The following is a 16925-nucleotide window of genomic DNA, read 5'->3' as shown; positions in this document are numbered from 1 at the left end:
AGCAGGCCCATCAGCATAGATTATGTCTGAAAACCTTTCTCCAGAATGTATTTAATCAATTGAGCCAAATGCTCATGAGGAATGTCCCCACACCCCCACTGCGGCTCCCTTTGGCACAGTACAGAAAAAGACAGAAATGTCACTGACTGACTGTGCCCAGCTCATCTGTTTCCCACCTCTGGCCCAGGAAATCAGTATTTCAGAATATCGGGGCCCTTTAGGTAAAAAGTGCCTTTAATCTGTTCCCTGCAGCCCCTACGAAGTGCTCTAGACAACTCAAGTACTCCTGTCTCTGGCCAGGTAAGACACAGCTCCTTCTGCCGCAGGACAGAGGGTAAGTCAGCTTCAGGCGTCACCAGTCCTGCCCTGTCACTTCTCCAAGGAACGCTGTCGAGGTGGGGAGCTGATGAGTCAGGCTGGGACGACTCCCCAGACAGAGCTTAGTCCGCATCTTTCAACAGGCTGTTTTGCTGTACCTCCCCCTAAATGGTATTTATCCACTTGATGATCTCATCCCCAAAATCGTAGCTGCACAAGAATTATAATCACAAATTCATTAAGAATCTAGAAGTCATTGCACCAAAGTTGTTTTTGATAGTTGTGGAGACTTTGCTAATGTCCTAAATAACACATAAAACTTTACAAGCACTATAATTTCACTTTCTGCACAAGTCACAGCTTTTAGAAAACAAGAAGCAGAGTACCAACACACTACAATATTTTCAAGTAAGAAAAGCCACTTTCATTGATAATTTTCTAAGAAAAAGGTAATTTCTCAGGTATTCAAAACGCTTTTAGGGTCAGAGCATCTCTAAGAACAGTGTGACCATGGATATAAAGGCTCTGGGGCAGGAGAGCCCAGCATACCTTATAGTTGGTGGGGTCATAAGTTAGTGCATTTCCAAGATGTTCAAATGCCTTCTGGTAAATGCCGAGCTTGGAGAAAAAGCAAACCAGAGAATTATGGGGGATAATTATGGGGAGGGAAGCAGTTAAGGAGTCTGGCCAGCCACACCCTGAACAGAAACACCCTAACGTTGATGAGTTCTCTTGACAAAAAAAAGCTACAGATAATCAAATAAATCCACACATTTGTGGGTGTTCCTGCTGCCTCCACCACCCTGTATTTTGTTGATTTGTCTTCTGATAAGGTCGAAGTAATCTATTTACCAGGAACCATCTCTGTCACACTAGTGCTGACTCCACACTCATGTTTCTTGGCAGGAAATGGGCTGGTTAGTCTCATCTCCCCTGAGGCCAATTTCCTGATTCCTTTTAAAGGAAAAGGAAACAGACCACGGTAGGGGTGGAGCTGGAGGCAGGACCCGCTGAGCTGGCTGCCTGGAGAGTTGGTGGGGAGCATGGCAGGGAGAGGCCTCACAGATCTCTGGGCCCCAGGTCCTCAAGCTAGTACAGAGAAGTGACGGAGCTAAAAGAATGCCATTCACACTCAGGAATGTGGAGGGGGGTAGCCTTGTTCTAGATAATGCTTTGTCTTCTCTTTCCTGTAGGACCTGGAGCAACAGAAAATGGCTTTGCGGTGAAGCCCTAGTAGTGCTAACTTGTATCACAGTATCTCCCCTGACCACACAGTAATTTCTCATATATTCTCTTTCCTTGAAATGGAAAAGAATTATAATTGCACTAGGCTCAAACAGATTTATTTGCTTCTTATTTGAATGCAGAAAATTAAGTTACTTCCTTTGGTAGACAAAGAATATCAAATGTAGAGAGTAAGGTTCATGTGCTTCATGACCTTTAGTAATATGGGATAAAGTAAAATCAAAATGCAAGAAAACCATAATCCACACAAATCCAAAAGCATTTCTAACACCAATGCATGAATGAGTAAAGATTTCTCATTACCTGTAAGTAGAGTAATCCTAAAGTTGTAAGAAGTTCTGTATTTTCTGGTGAGAACCTGCACACAGATATCAACATAGAGTTATTCAGAGGGAAACAAGATGTATGTGAAAGACACTGGGATACACGCATGTAGTAACGTGCTCTAGCATAACACCTGAGACACCAGCCACTGTGCCTCCCACTTCCCATGGAAATTCCCAAAGGTGATTTAGGAATTTCCTTTCAAAGATTAGGACATCTCAACCCTGGCTACAGGGAATACTGCTCAGCAAGAAAGAAATGATGCTTAGAATCCAGACTCCTTACTCAGGACCTTTTCTTAGTGCATAGTCCTAAAAAAGAACCAACACAACATTTTGTGACTGTCTTGATTACACTGATAGAATTAAAGAAAGCTTCATAAACCATCTCAGTCTAGAACACACATAGTTTTAGTAAGTTCTCTATTGTGGGACTTCTTTTTTTTCTTCCTGTTCTCACTGTATTCACAATTACGCCAGCCAGCAGCATTTTCCACACAATTTAGGATCCCAAGGGCCCTCACGCTTTTCTCTCTACATTAACCAAAAAGCCATAGTAAGCGGCCAAATTAAACAAAAGAAGGAAGACACATATCAGCTCTAGGAAAGAATTAGCCATTGGCTTTGGGGAGCAAACTTTGGGGAGTGCTGGTTAAGTAAAAGATTATCTGCTTTCCCAATCCCTCACTGTTACTTGTCTTTGTCGCAAAGCCGGAGCAACAGTGAGCTGAGCATTGACTGCAGAATCACCAGGCAGCTTCAGCAGTGAAAGCGCCAATCTGCGAGGAACAATGTTTCCAGCTTCTAAGGACTGAGGTAGAGTGCTGGTTACCTATAAGGAGACCAGAACCTGAGGGACCAGACCCCCAACCAGGGGAGGCTAGCTGGCCAAACAAAGCTCACTTACTAGTTCAAATGAGTATTTGCCCACCACTTTCTGCCACAATAAATATCCACTTTGATCACTCCATGCCCCCAAACCAATTAAGTAACTTCCATGATTCTGATAGCATCTATCCCCCACCAAAACATGACTATTACCTCCAAAGCTGTGGGTCATAAACAATATTCTCTCCATTCTCAGTATGAGGCTCTAAATGTTAAGACGTTCCCTTTTCTCCTTTGGGAATTTTAGTGACTTAAGTCCTTGACCAGCCACCGGATGAATGTCACCCTTCAGATTTATATGAGCTAATCTCAAAGAGCCAACTTCTAGAAGGCAGGGGTGAGGGATCAAGGCTTCTACAGAAGCTTAACATGTGCTACATGGGCTCCTTCCTATTTGTACATATGAACTTAGCCTCTTGATGACGAACGTCTCTTGCAGCTTAACAAAACCAAGGGATTTTTATGTCTTTCATTAGACACAAACTGTGGTTGAAGAAAATTCAGAAAGCAGCATGATGACTGATATAACCAGAAAAGTTACTACCATGGTAGAAGACAAGGTAAATAACAAATTAACAGAAATCTAAGTTTAGTTCAGAGTCTAATTATCAGGAATAATACAGCCTTGAACCACATATCAGACATTCTGTTAAGTGACCAAACAAATACTAAAGCCTTCTGCCACAGCTATCCCACTTGAATGAGACGAGAGCGACCCTATACAGAAAAGCCAAGGTAGCATGTGTCCCTAGAGAGGGGACATGGAACTCCGTCCTGGGGAAGCCAGTTAGTTCCATCACCAACAGGAGTTTGGCCTACTCTGATGATCTTTTAAAAAACAAGATATTTGTCTCATGTTAATAAGGCCAGATGTTTATTACTGACTGAGGCAATTTCTGTCCCTAACGTCTCTGGCAACACAAGATCTGCTATATTTAAAACCACAATGGCAGGCTGCCAGCTGACTCTCAAATCAGTTCTCTTTCTTGGGGGGCACGTGTGCCCACCTCCCTTACAGCTAAGTGTGACCAACTCACTAATTTTGAATCATGGAATGTGAGCACAAACAATGTATGCAACTACTAGGCCATGTAAAACACACTTGAAGCTCCTTACTTGGTACTTAGTTTCCTGTACCACCTCCGTCACCATAGACTGGAACATGGATGGTCAGTAAGTCAACTTCAACTATGGAGGTGAAACAACCTAAGGAATGGTGGGTTAATAAGGAACCTGGATCCTTAACCAACCTTGTGGAGCAAAGCTGCCCAGCTAGGTAGACTAGACCAGCTAGATTGACAGGTGAGAAATAAATACAAGTCTTTCATATTTAAGCCATTTGGGAGCTCTTAACTTTAGCTTAACCTTTCCTCTTACTCCTACAACTAGTAATCAGTCACACATATTCCATCCTAGGCTTGGGAGCCCATATTTCAGCTTCCTTTTTTTGTTTGTTTCTCACTGCTTTAAAGAAAACAGATAGACTTACTCTACTGCTTTCTTGTAGATTTTGATGGCCTTGTCCAAATCTCCCTCCAGCAAGTGGATCTTCCCCAGCATTATATAAGTCAGATCATGCTGATTAAGATGTAAGGCATTGTGCAACTGGTCTTGTGCCTAACAAGATTGATGAAGTAAAGAGAACCAAATCACTACCGTGAAAGGGCAACGGGCTCTGTATGGCGAAAGAGAGCTCCTGCTATACCAATGCAGGAACCTCACCATTTCGAGAAATAGCCCCACTACCCAAAAAAAAGCAGAACATGCCAAAACTGTGCTTGCTGACACGACAACTGGCCGTGTGGGATGTCTGCCTCTAGAGCTACTTGGGGACGTTTGCATGAGATGATTAGTTCTTTTTAGTGTTTTCTGCTTCCTGGTCTTCATACTCCGTAAGTCGAAGGGGACATCATTGCACAGTACACAGTACTGCCCCAAACTCCAGGCCCGCTGCACTGCTGACCAGTTGTACTTGTACAGCCCTCCCCAAGGTGGGTCTCATTTTTCTCACCAATATTTTGATAAACGAATGAATGGACTGTTCTCATTTATTTACTCAACATGTATTCATTGAGTGCCTGTGGTTCTAGGTGCTCGGTATACCAAAGCTAACAGACTCCTTGCTCTAGAAGAGCTTGTATCCTAGTAAATGATCAAAATGGATTCACCTAGTTATTGATTCAACAAATATTTACATAAATGACAAGTACTGTATTTGTTGTTAGCTTTACAGAAAATCTAAACATAATTTTCCTTCTTCTCAGTATAGATCTGACTAAAGACCAAAGCCACCTCTGCTCTAGCTTAGAATAATCTTGTGACTAGAAATGTATTTCCTTGGAATATCTTCTGAAGAGAAAACTCTCCTAACCAAGTATATAACACTGCTGATCTGCCCAGAAAACCTAAGGGACCCACTAAATAGATATTTTTTATTTATATATATTAGTTATGTATTATAGATCTCAAAGGAGAATAAGTTACTCTTACACCTCAACAGCTGATGTACTATTTATTCACACCCCTGAGAGAGATTAGGTGGCATCAGTTTGCAAACTGACACAAATTAAACATTGTCATATGGGTATTAACCAACTCAGATTCTCAGTCCTGTTGGCATTAAGAAGAATAAAACTTCACAATTACTAGGTGGGAGCTTTATGAAGGAAACTCGACCTAACCCCCCATTATAATATATATTATCTTTCAGAGCTCTCCATAATTTAGCTCACCCTTCAACCAAGATATATACATGTTTCCTTTACCCAACTACCAAAGATAGGCTCAAATGTTTTATCTGATATATGAGACTTAAGGGCCTACAGCTTAATCAAAATGAAATATAAATTCTCACATGGAAAATAACCTTAAAAACTGAGACTCTCAGAAATCAGATCCACTTAAAATTAATTTCCAATATCCTTAAAAACTAAAATCAGTGCCATCAGAGCATAATATAATTCACATAATATAATGTCATGATCACACTTTTAAGATGTCTAAATTTTACTGAACATTTATTTCTATATTGGGAAATTAAACTGGAAGTGGAGAAAAATAAGAAAGGAGAAAAGCAATTAGATAATCAGTCTCTTATAATATTTCTATAATTTTTCATTTTTTATTAACAGCAGAAAAAAGACGAGATGGATATCAACAAATGAGAATAAAAATGGAATAAATGCATGTGAAACTTTGAATATTTACTTCCAAGAATCACTACAGTACAAAATGAGCAGAGGCACCTCTCTCACAAGCGCACCCTCAGAAATCCCTGGTCAGCCTTCTCAACTGCCACTACCATTTCTACAAATTACCTTGTTGAATTGTTTCAGATAAATGTAGCAAACTCCTAGGTTATGGCAGATCTCCTATGCACAAAAGAAAGGAAAACAGCTTAGGTGTAAATTCCAAAGTAAACGTTACAGTAAAACAATAGGCATCTACAAGTTGTTGTTGTTCAGCAGTTTAAAGTGTAAAATATGTGCTACAATTACTTTTTGACTAGATTTCATGCTCAAATAATACTTAATTCTACAAAATGGGTTCTTTAATATTAAAAAAAACCCCTACAGATTATAAGAGATAAAAACAGAATAAACAGTAGATCTTCCTGGATCTTTGGGGAATATACACCCAGCCCATCTTCATACCTTTTTCTCTAACTAACTGCTACCTACTGCCCATACCTTTGTGCCCTCTTCTTAGAAGAGGCTACCCACAGCCTCTACCACTAAGGAGATAGGTGTGTGTGTGGTGGGCGAGGGGTGTATATGTCAATCAGATTCCTTCTCCTAGGAATCCAGGAATTCACTAGATGATATGAATTTGGGGACTGACAGTGCCATCTGAAGGGTGCCATTCCACCACGATGGAATATATGTAATTGGACAGAGTTTGTAGAAGCCTACAGCAGAGGTCAGCAAACTGAAGTCCAGGGACCAAATCCATCCTCTGCCTGTTTTTATAAATAAAGTTTTATTGGAACACAGACACAACCATTTGTTACTTATTCTCTATGGCTCTTTCACACTGGAACTTCAGAAAGTAAGTAGCTGCAACACAGACTATATAAAAACCACAAAGCTTAAAATATTTACTAACTGGCCCTTTACAAAAAGTTTGGCAATCACTGATATGAAGAAATAAAAAGTGAAGCAGAAATGCAGAGTAGCTACCTTGGTTACTGACAGCTTTCCAGTTCTAGTTTACTGCAAAACCAACTTGTTCTTCCTGACCTTGAGTTCTGTAGAATCTCTCAAATTCCCTTTAAATTAAATCTCCCTTTATTTAAGGAGCTTTAGAGAAAGGAGAAAGCAAGGGTGAGGAAACTGCTCTTGGGAAACAGTAAGGACCTTCTTAGTAGTAAAGAGGTGTGGAAGCACATTCAAACTCAGAAATGTTACTGTCTAAAGAAACATGGGACTCGGACCAGAGACAATAAATGATTTAACGTTCCAAGTTTCCTAAAAAACAACAAAATAGTGACTATTGATTGGTTACCTACTTCACTACAGGCTCTATGCCAGATGTTTTTCATACATATTAACTTTCCTAGCAAATTTGTAAATTGTAACAATTCTGATTTTAGAGATGGGAAAACTGAAGCTAAGAGATGTTAAGTAGTTTGCCTAAGTTAAGACAAAGGGTTAGCACTGGGATTTTTTCTCTTTTTATAGGCCTAAATATTAAGGAGAATCTCAACCATATATAAATGTAGACAAAATCACCATGTACTTATCATTCTGCCCCCAAAACCATATAATTGATACCCCCATCTATCTATCCCACTGCTTTTGTAAGCAAATTTCATTTCATCCACAAATAATTTCAGTATGTATTTTTAAAAGGTTCTTTTTCTTAAACTACCTACAATACTATTATCATACCTAAAAAATAAAAATATTAACAACTATTTAATATCAGATATTGAATAATGTTCAAATTTCTGATGGTCACATAAATGCCTCAGATTTAAAAAATTTTTTCTTAAGTCATGATTCAAATAATGTCCATACATTGCAAAGCACTAAGACTTGAACTCAGGACAGTCTCCCACACCTGTGTACCTTCCACTTCTGAACCCATAAGAATGTACAATGGAGCTAAAGAGGGAAGAAATGTAGCCCTACTTGCCCTTTAAGTATAATGAAAGTCAACTAACAACTTACTTTTAAAACTCATTTGTCATAGATGTTATTTGAGAAAGCAGCAGTAATATGGCATCAGCAAACTGACGGCAAAGGAAAATGGAACAAATTAGAGTTAAATCCTCCTTCCGTGGGGAGGAATCCAGCAGACACCCTGCAAAGGTAGCTGGGACAATGGAAAGACATAGGCCTAAAGTGAGGAATCATAGATTCTAGGCCCGAGTTCTAGCTCTGTTTCTGCCACTACCTTGCTATGCATTCATCAGCAAGTCATTCCATCTCTCGAAGCCTCAGCTCTCTCACCTATCAATGGGGGAAATTTTCCTTACTCAACACAGCTGTTTCAAAAGTCAAATGAGATAATGGAAGGAGGAATTATTACTCCCCTGTTGCAGCCAGACTCTGGAATGCCCTGATGAGTCCAAGAAAATAGGACCACAAGGTTTTCTGCAGCTCATGGGCACGTATGAAGCATGCAGGATGCAGAATGCCTACGGGGGAATGAGCACCTTTCCTGGCACCAAAGGAAGAGTTATCTCAGGCGAGTCAGTGATACCAAGTAAGTTCTTTCAACCGACTACACGGACTAACAGATATTCTACATTCTTTCTGTGATCCTGATCGCTCCAGTGTCACTTCCTTACCCCCCCATTTTTTCTCTTCAGCTAACTCCATTAAAACTTTTTTTCCAATGTTCCATCTTTCGCTCATTGCAGAGTGATCTCATTGAATTTCATGGTTTTAATTATCACCTTTATGTTGTTGACTCCAAAGTGTCTATCTATAGCCCAGAATACTCTAGTCTCCGATTTTTATATCCAACCACATGGGACACATCTCAATTTAGATATCCTACTAAAAGCTAAAACTTATCAAGTCCATAACCTATTGAAAGACAGAGTATGTAACTGATTTGTTATCACCATCTCCAAAAACTCACTACTCTTTCATCCTGTATTTCCCATTCTAGCTGATTGTCCCATAATCCACAATCTATCTTTGCATCCCCAGGGCATATACCAGTGCCTGGTACATAGTACACATTCATTTCTTGAAAGAATGACTACATGAATGAAAGAGTAAATGAATTTTCCTTTTCTAAAGTAGCTTCACTTTGACTTTTAGCTATAAAATACTGAGTGGCATAAAGATTTAAACATCTCAATATTCAGAGCTACAGAAGAAAAGTGACTAACAAATTCATACACATAAAAATAATACTGCCGATCTGGGGAAGAAAAGATGGCAACATGAGAAGTGAAGAAGAAACCTCCCAAAACCACATATAACAAGAAGATACAGCGAATACAACTAATCCTGAAAGAGCAACCAGCAAGAACACTGTGACAGACTGCCTACATCTGGGGAAAAGCGAAAACCTCATGGAAAAGGGTAAAGTAGCAAAGCTGTGATCCAGTGGGACCCAAGCCCTCTCCCACCAGCTCAAAGGCAGGAGGAAGAAAAATGGAGCAGGAAGGGAATAGAAGCTTAGGACTTCTGAACACCCAGAAGCCCTGGAGATCTTCCCCAGGAGCACATACCCACATTACATGGTGCTCAGCAGATTAGTGGGGTTGGAAAGCACAGACAGGCAGAGTACTCGGAGAGACTTAGATTCCAGCTGCTTGTGGAGAACAGATACACACACCCAGTTGCTCCAGGAAAAAAGAAAGGCAGGCACTTTGGAAGACTTCTCAACAGTGAGAGGGGCACTAAAGGACAAGGATCACACAGAGATTGCTGCTCAGGAGAAAGGACAGGTGGGAAAAGTCATCCTGGCACACACAGCCCAGCAGACTGGGAGATTTCGCGAGCTTCAAGCAATACAGCATGCTGGCTGGCGACAAAGCACTGAGGCCCCCACTGCAATGCGCAGCCCGCTGCTCCTTCCTCCTGGCTGGCACAGGCTGCAAACCTGCTGTCCCGTGATCGAGCCAGGCCGGCTGGAGGGCCACAGCGCCTATGGCAGCCACAAAGGTGTAATGTAGAGGCTCCTCCCTAAGAATGAAAGAATACTGAGAGAAATGTGTGACCAATTCAAACCGAACAATATTCGTATTATAGGGGTACGAGAAGAAGAAGAGAGAGAAAAAGAGATAGAAAGTGTCTTTCAGGAAGTAACTGCTGAAAACTTCCCCAATCTGGGGAAAGAGATAGTTTCTCAAGCCATGGAGGTGCAGAGATCTCCCAACACAAGGGACCCAGGAAGGACAACACCAAGATATATAATAATTAAAATGGCAAAGGTCAAAGACAAGGACAGGGTATTAAAGACAGCCAGAGAGAGAAAAAACATCACCTACAAAGGAAAACCCGTCAGGCTATCATCAGACTTTTCAACAGAAACCTTACAGGCCAGAAAAGAATGGCATGATATATTTAATGCATTGAAAGAGAAGGGCCTCCAACCAAGAATACTCAATCCACCAAGATTATCATTTAAATTTGAAGGAGGGATTAAACAATATCCAGATAAGCAAAAGCTAAGGGAATTTGCCTCCCACAAACCACCTCTACAGAGTATTTTAATGGGACTACTCTACATGTAAGTACTCCTAAGGCTAAATAGATGTCACCAGAGAAAATAAAATCACAGCAAAGAAAGCAGACCAACCAAATACTAACTAAAGGCAAAAAAATAAAATCAGCTATCCACAAAAGCAGTGAAGGGAAGCACAAAAGAGAACAGAACAAAACATCTAACATATAAAGAGTGGAAGAAGAAGAAAAAGAGAGAGAAATAAATAATCAGACTGTGTTTATAATATCATAATAACTGAGTTAAAGTTAGACAGTTAGATAGTAAAGAAGCTACCCTTGAACCTTTGGTAACCACAAATCCAAAGCCTGCAATGGCAATAAGTACCTATCTATTGATAATCACCCAAAATGTAAATGGACTGAATGCACCAATCAAAAGACACAGAGTAACAGAATGGATGAAAAAGCAAGACCCATCTATATGCTGCTTACAAAAGACTCACCTCAAACCCAAAAACATACACAGACTAAAAGTAAAGGGATGGAAAAAGATATTTCATGCAAATAATAGGGAGAAAAAAGCAGGAGTTCCAGTACTTGTATCAGACAAAAGACATCAAAACATAGAAAGTAACAAGAGATAAAGAAGAACATTACATAATGACAAAGGGATCACTCCAACAAGAGGATATAACCATTATAAATATACATGCACCCAACAAAGAAGCACCTACATACATGAAACAAATACTAACAGAATTAAAGGGGTGAAATGGAATGCAATGTATTCACTTTAGGGACTTCAACACACCACTCACTCCAAAAGACACAGCAACCAGACAGAAAGTCAGTATGGACACAGAGGCAATGAAAAACACATTGGACCTAACAGACATCTACTGAACACTTCACCCAAAAGCACCAGGATACATACTCTTCTCAAGTGCACATGGAACATTTTCCAGAATAGATCACATTCTAGGCAACAAAAAGAACCTCAGCAAATTCAAAAGGACTGAAATTGTACCAACCAGCCTCTCAGACCACACAGATGTGAAACTAGAAATAAATTATGCAAACAAAACAAAAATGCCCACAAACACATGCAGGCTTCACAACAGAATCAGTGGATCAATGACCAAACAAAAACAGGGATCAAGCAATATATAGAGACAAATGAAAACAACTCAACACCCCAAAATCTCTGGGATGCAGCAAAGGCCGGTCTATGAGGGAAGTACATTGCAATACAGGGTTGCCTCAAGAAAGAAGACAATCAATCCCAAATGAACAGTCTAAACTCACAATTAATGAAACTAAGAAAACAAGAACAAATGAGGCCCAAAGTCAGTAGAAGGAGGGACATAATTAAGAATGGAGCAGAAATAAATGGAGAATAAAACAATTGAAAGAATCAATGAAACCAGGAGCTGGTTCTAGAAAAATCCCTAGACAGATGTATCAGGAAAAAAAGAGACTACTCACATAAACAGAATCAGATATGAGAAAGGAAAAAAATCACCGCAGACATAACAAAAATACAAAGAATTATTACAGAATACTATGAAAAATTACAGGCTAAGAAACTGGAAAATCTAAAATGGACAACTTTCTAAAAAAATACAACTTTCGAGGGGGAGGCGAAGCCAACATTGCGGCATGAGTAGGACAGTGGGAATCTCCTCCCAAAAACATATATATTTTTAAAAATACAACAAATACAACTAATCCTAAAAGACAAACCAGAAGACACAGGACAACAGCCAGACTACATCCACTCATGCGAGAGCCCAGCGCTTGGTGAAAGGGGGTAAGATACAAGCCCTGGCCCGGCGGGACCCGAGCACACCTCCCCCCAGCTCCCAGAGGGAGGGAGAGGGAGCCCAGGACTGCTAAACACCCAGCCCCAGCCACCCGCACCAAAGTGCAGACACAGTGCGTACATGGAGGGCTGGAAACTAGGGAAATTGGGCAGCAAGACCTCTGAGCGGGTTCCGAAGCTGATGCCCCTGTGACAAAGAAAAGTGAGTGCTTTTGGAAAGGCTTAAAGGGACAGGGACATAACAGCTGGACAGAAACAACAAAGGTCACAGTCCAGTGGCTGGAAATTACAGGGAAAACCAGGTGCACTAACCCCCTGGGCAACAGCTCTGAGACCCCTCAAGGAGGTAAACAGCCAAACAACCCCGTGCCCCCGTCCATTACCCCTCCAGGCGCTGGGAAAGCAGAGAAGCAGCCTAAGGCAAGCCCCGCCCTCAGAAAGGGAGTTTTCTCCATATCCGCGGGCAAGACACAAAGACCCAGTCTACACACAATTACCCAACACAAGCCACTAGGGGCCACAGTTGTCCCAGTAAAGAAAGGCCAGTAGCAAGTGAAAAGTTTGGCCCTCCCAGCTGACAGTCAATAGCACCTGTCAACATGAAAAGGCAAAAAAATATGATCCAGACAAGACTAACCCAGACAGCTTTGGCATCTGCTACATCTTCCCCTGAGAAGGAACCTGGGGAGATAGATTTAACCAGTCTTCCTGAAAAAGAATTCAAAACAAAAGTCATAACCATGCTGATGGGCTTGCAGAGAAATATGCAAGAACTAAGGAAGGAGAATACAGAAATAAAACAAGCTCTGGAAGGACTTCAAAACAGAATGGATGAGTTGCAAGAGACCATTAATGGACTAGAAAACAGAGAACAGGAATGCAGAGAAGCTGATGTAGAGAGAGATAAAAGGATCTCCAGGAAAGAAAGAATTCTAAGAGAGCTGAGTGACCAATCGAAAAGGAACAATTTCCGCAGTATAGGGGTACCAGAAGAAGAGAGAGAAAAAGGGATAGAAAGTGTCTTTGAAGAAATAATTGCCGAAAACTTCCCCAAACTAGGGGAAGAAATGGCCTCTCAGACCACAGAGGTACATAGAACACCCATGACAAGGGATCCAAGGAGGGCAACACCAAGATACATAATAATTAAAATGGCAAAGACCAAAGACAAGGACAAAGTATTAAAGGCAGCCAGAGAGAAAAAAAAAGGTTACCTACAAAGGAAAACTCATCGGGCTATCATCAGACTTCTCAACAGAAACCCTACAGGCCAGAAGAGAATGGCATGATATACTTAATGCAATGAAACAGAAGGGCATCGAGCCAAGACTACTGTATCCAGCACGAATATCATTTAAATATGAAGGATTAAACAATTCCAAGACAAGCAAAAGTTGAGGGAATTTGCCTCCCACAAATCACCTCTACAGGGCATCCTACAGGGACTGCTCTAGATGGGAGCACTCTTAAAAAGAGCACAGAACAAAACACCCAACATATGAAGAAGGGAGGAGGAGGAATAAGAAGGGAGAGAAATAAAGAATCATCAGACCACGTTTATAATAGCTCAACAAGCAAGTTAAGTTAGACAGTAAGATAGTAAAGAAGCTAACCCTGAACCTTTGGTAACCACAAACTTAAGCCTGCAATGGCAATAAGTTCATACCTCTCAATAATCACCCTAAATGTAAATGGACTGAATGCACCAATCAATAGACACAGAGTAATAGAATGGATAAAAAAGCAAGATCCATCCATATGCTGCTTACAAGAGACTCACCTTAAACCCAAAGACATGCACAGACTTAAAGTCAAGGGAAGGAAAAAGATATTTCATGCAAACAACAGAGAGAAGAAAGCAGGTGTTGCAATTCTGGTATCAGACAAAACAGACTTCAAAATAAAGTAACAAAAGACAAAGAAGGACATTACATAATGATAAAGGGCTCAGTCCAACAAGAGGATATAACCATTATAAATATATATGCACCCAATACAGGAGCACCAACATACCTGAAACAAATACTGACAGAACTAAAGGAGGAAATAGAATACAATGCATTCACTCTAGGAGACTTCAACACACCACTCACTCCAAAGGACAGATTCACCAGACAGAAAATAAGTAAGGACACAGAGGCACTGAACAACACACTTGAACAGATGGACCTAATAGACATCTACAGAACTCTACATCCAAAAGCAACAGGATACACATTCTTCTCAGGTGCACATGGAACATTCTCCAGAATAGACCACATACTAGGCCACAAAAAGAGCCTGAGTAAATTCCAAAAGATTGAAATCCTACCAACCAACTTTTCAGACCACAAAGGCATAAAACTAGAAATAAACTTTACAAAGAAAGCAAAAAGGCTCACAAACACATGGAGGCTTAACAACATGGTCCAACATAATCAAGGGATCAATGACCAAATCCAAATGGAGATCCAGCAATATATGGAAACAAATGACAACAACAACACAAAGCCCCAACTGTTGTGGGACACAGCAAAAGCAGTCTTAAGAGGAAAGTATATAGCAATCCAGGCACATTTAAAAAAGGAAGAACAATCCCAAACAAATGGTCTAATGTCACAATTACGAAATTGGAAAAAGAACAAATGAGGCCTAAGGTCAGCAGAAGGAGGGACATAATAAAGATCAGAGAAGAAATAAATAAAATTGAGAAGAATAAAACAATAGCAAAAATCAATGAAACCAAGAGCTGGTTCTTCGAGAAAATAAACAAAATAGATAAGCCTCTAGCCGGACTTATTAAGAGGAAAAGAGAGTCAACACAAATCAACAGTAGAGGAAACGAGAAAGGAAAAATCACGACGGATCCCACAGAAATACAAAGAATTATTAGTGAGTACTATGAAAACCTATATGCTAACAAGCTTGGAAACCTAAGAGAAATGGACAACTTCCTAGAAAAATACAACCTTCCAAGACTGACCCAGAAAGAAACAGAGAATTTAAACAGACCGATTACCAGCAACGAAATTGAAGCGGTAATCAAAAAACTACCAAAGAACAAAACCCCTGGGCAAGATGGATTCACCTCAGAATTTTATCAGACATACAGGGAAGACATAATACCCATTCTCCTTAAAGTTTTCCAAAAAATAGAAGAGGAGGGGATACTCCCAAACTCATTCTATGAAGCTAACATCACCCTAATACCAAAACCAGGCAAAGACCCCACCAAAAAAGAAAACTACAGACCAATATCCTTGATGAACATAGATGCAAAAATACTCAACAAAATATTAGCAAACCAAATTCAAAAATACATCAAAAGGATCGTACACAATGACCAAGTGGGATTCATCCCAGGGATGCAAGGATGGTACAACATTTGAAAGTCCAGCAACATCATCCACCACATCAACAAAAAGAAAGACAAAAACCACATGATCATCTCCATAGATGCTGAAAAAGCATTTGACAAAGTTCAACATCCATTCATGATAAAAACTCTCAGCAAAATGGGAATAGAGGGCAAGTACCTCAACATAATAAAGGCCATATATCATAAACCCACAGCCAACATTATATTGAACAGCAAGAAGCCGAAAGCTTTTCTTCTAAGATCAGGAACAAGACAAGGATGCCCACTCTCCCCACTTTTATTCAACTTAGTTCTGGAGGTCCTCACCACTGCAATCAGACAACACAAAGAAATAAAAGGCATCCAAATTGATAAGGAAGAAGTTAAACTGTCACTGTTTGCAGGTGACATGATATTGTACATAACAAACTGTAAAGAATCCATGCCAAAACTACTAAAACTAATAACTGAATTCAGGAAAGTTGCAGGATACAAAATTAATACACAGAAATCTGTTGCATTCCTTTACACTAAACTAGCAGAAAGAGAAATCAGAAAACAATTCCAGTTACAACTACATCAAGAAGAAAAAAATACCTAGGAATAAGCCTAAACAAGGAGGTGAAAGACCTATACCCTGAAAACTACAAGACACTCATGAGACAAATTAAAGAAGACAACAATAAAGGGAAATACATCCTGTGCTCATGGATAAGAAGAATTAATATTGTCAATATGGCCATCCTGCCTAAAGCAAACTACAGCTTCAATACAATCCCTATCAAAATGCAAAGAGCATTCTTCAATGAACTAGAACAAATAGTTCTACAATTCATATGGATCCATGAAAGACTCTGAATAGTCAAAGCAATCCTGAGAAGGAAGAATAAATCTGGGGGGATTATGCTCCCCAACTTCAAGCTCTACTACAAAGACCCAGTAATCAAGACAATTTGATACTGGCACAAGAACAGACCCAGAGATCAACGGAACAGAATAGAGAGCTCAGATATAAACCCTAGCATACAGTGTCAACTAATATACGATAAAGGCACCATGGACATACAATGGGGGAAATGGCAGCCCCTTTAACAAATAGAGTTGGCAGAACTAGACAGCTACATGCAAGAGAATGAAACTGGATCATTGTCTAACCCCATACACAAAAGTAAACTTGAAATGGATCAAAGACCTGAATGTAACTCATGAAACCATAAAACTCTTATAAGAAAACATAGGCAAAAATCTCTTGAATATAAACATGAGCAATTTTTTTCCTGAACACATCTCTTCAGGCAAGGAAAACAAAAGCAAAAATAAACAAATGGAACTACATCAAACCAAGAAGCTTCTGAACAGCA

General features: G+C 40.1%; 1 protein-coding gene across 6 annotated transcripts in view; it reads right to left on the bottom strand.

The window, feature by feature from the left end:
* BBS4 (Bardet-Biedl syndrome 4) overlaps positions 1–16925 on the bottom strand; it is a 103262-nt gene that overhangs the window by 25878 nt on the left and 60459 nt on the right. For all 6 annotated transcript variants that reach the window (XM_037010107.2, XM_037010102.2, XM_037010104.2 and 3 more), the window contains exons 7-10: positions 6092–6145; positions 4264–4391; positions 1867–1921; positions 868–936 (exon numbers count right to left, since the gene is read on the bottom strand). In XM_037010107.2, the coding sequence (XP_036866002.2) occupies positions 868–936; positions 1867–1921; positions 4264–4391; positions 6092–6145 (306 nt within the window). The remainder of the gene's footprint in view (positions 1–867; positions 937–1866; positions 1922–4263; positions 4392–6091; positions 6146–16925) is intronic.

Source organism: Manis javanica, chromosome 8 (assembly GCF_040802235.1).
Source record: "Manis javanica isolate MJ-LG chromosome 8, MJ_LKY, whole genome shotgun sequence".
NCBI lineage: Eukaryota > Metazoa > Chordata > Mammalia > Pholidota > Manidae > Manis > Manis javanica.
The sequence above is the reverse complement of the archived record's forward strand: the minus strand, read 5'-3'. Positions and strand labels throughout refer to the sequence as shown.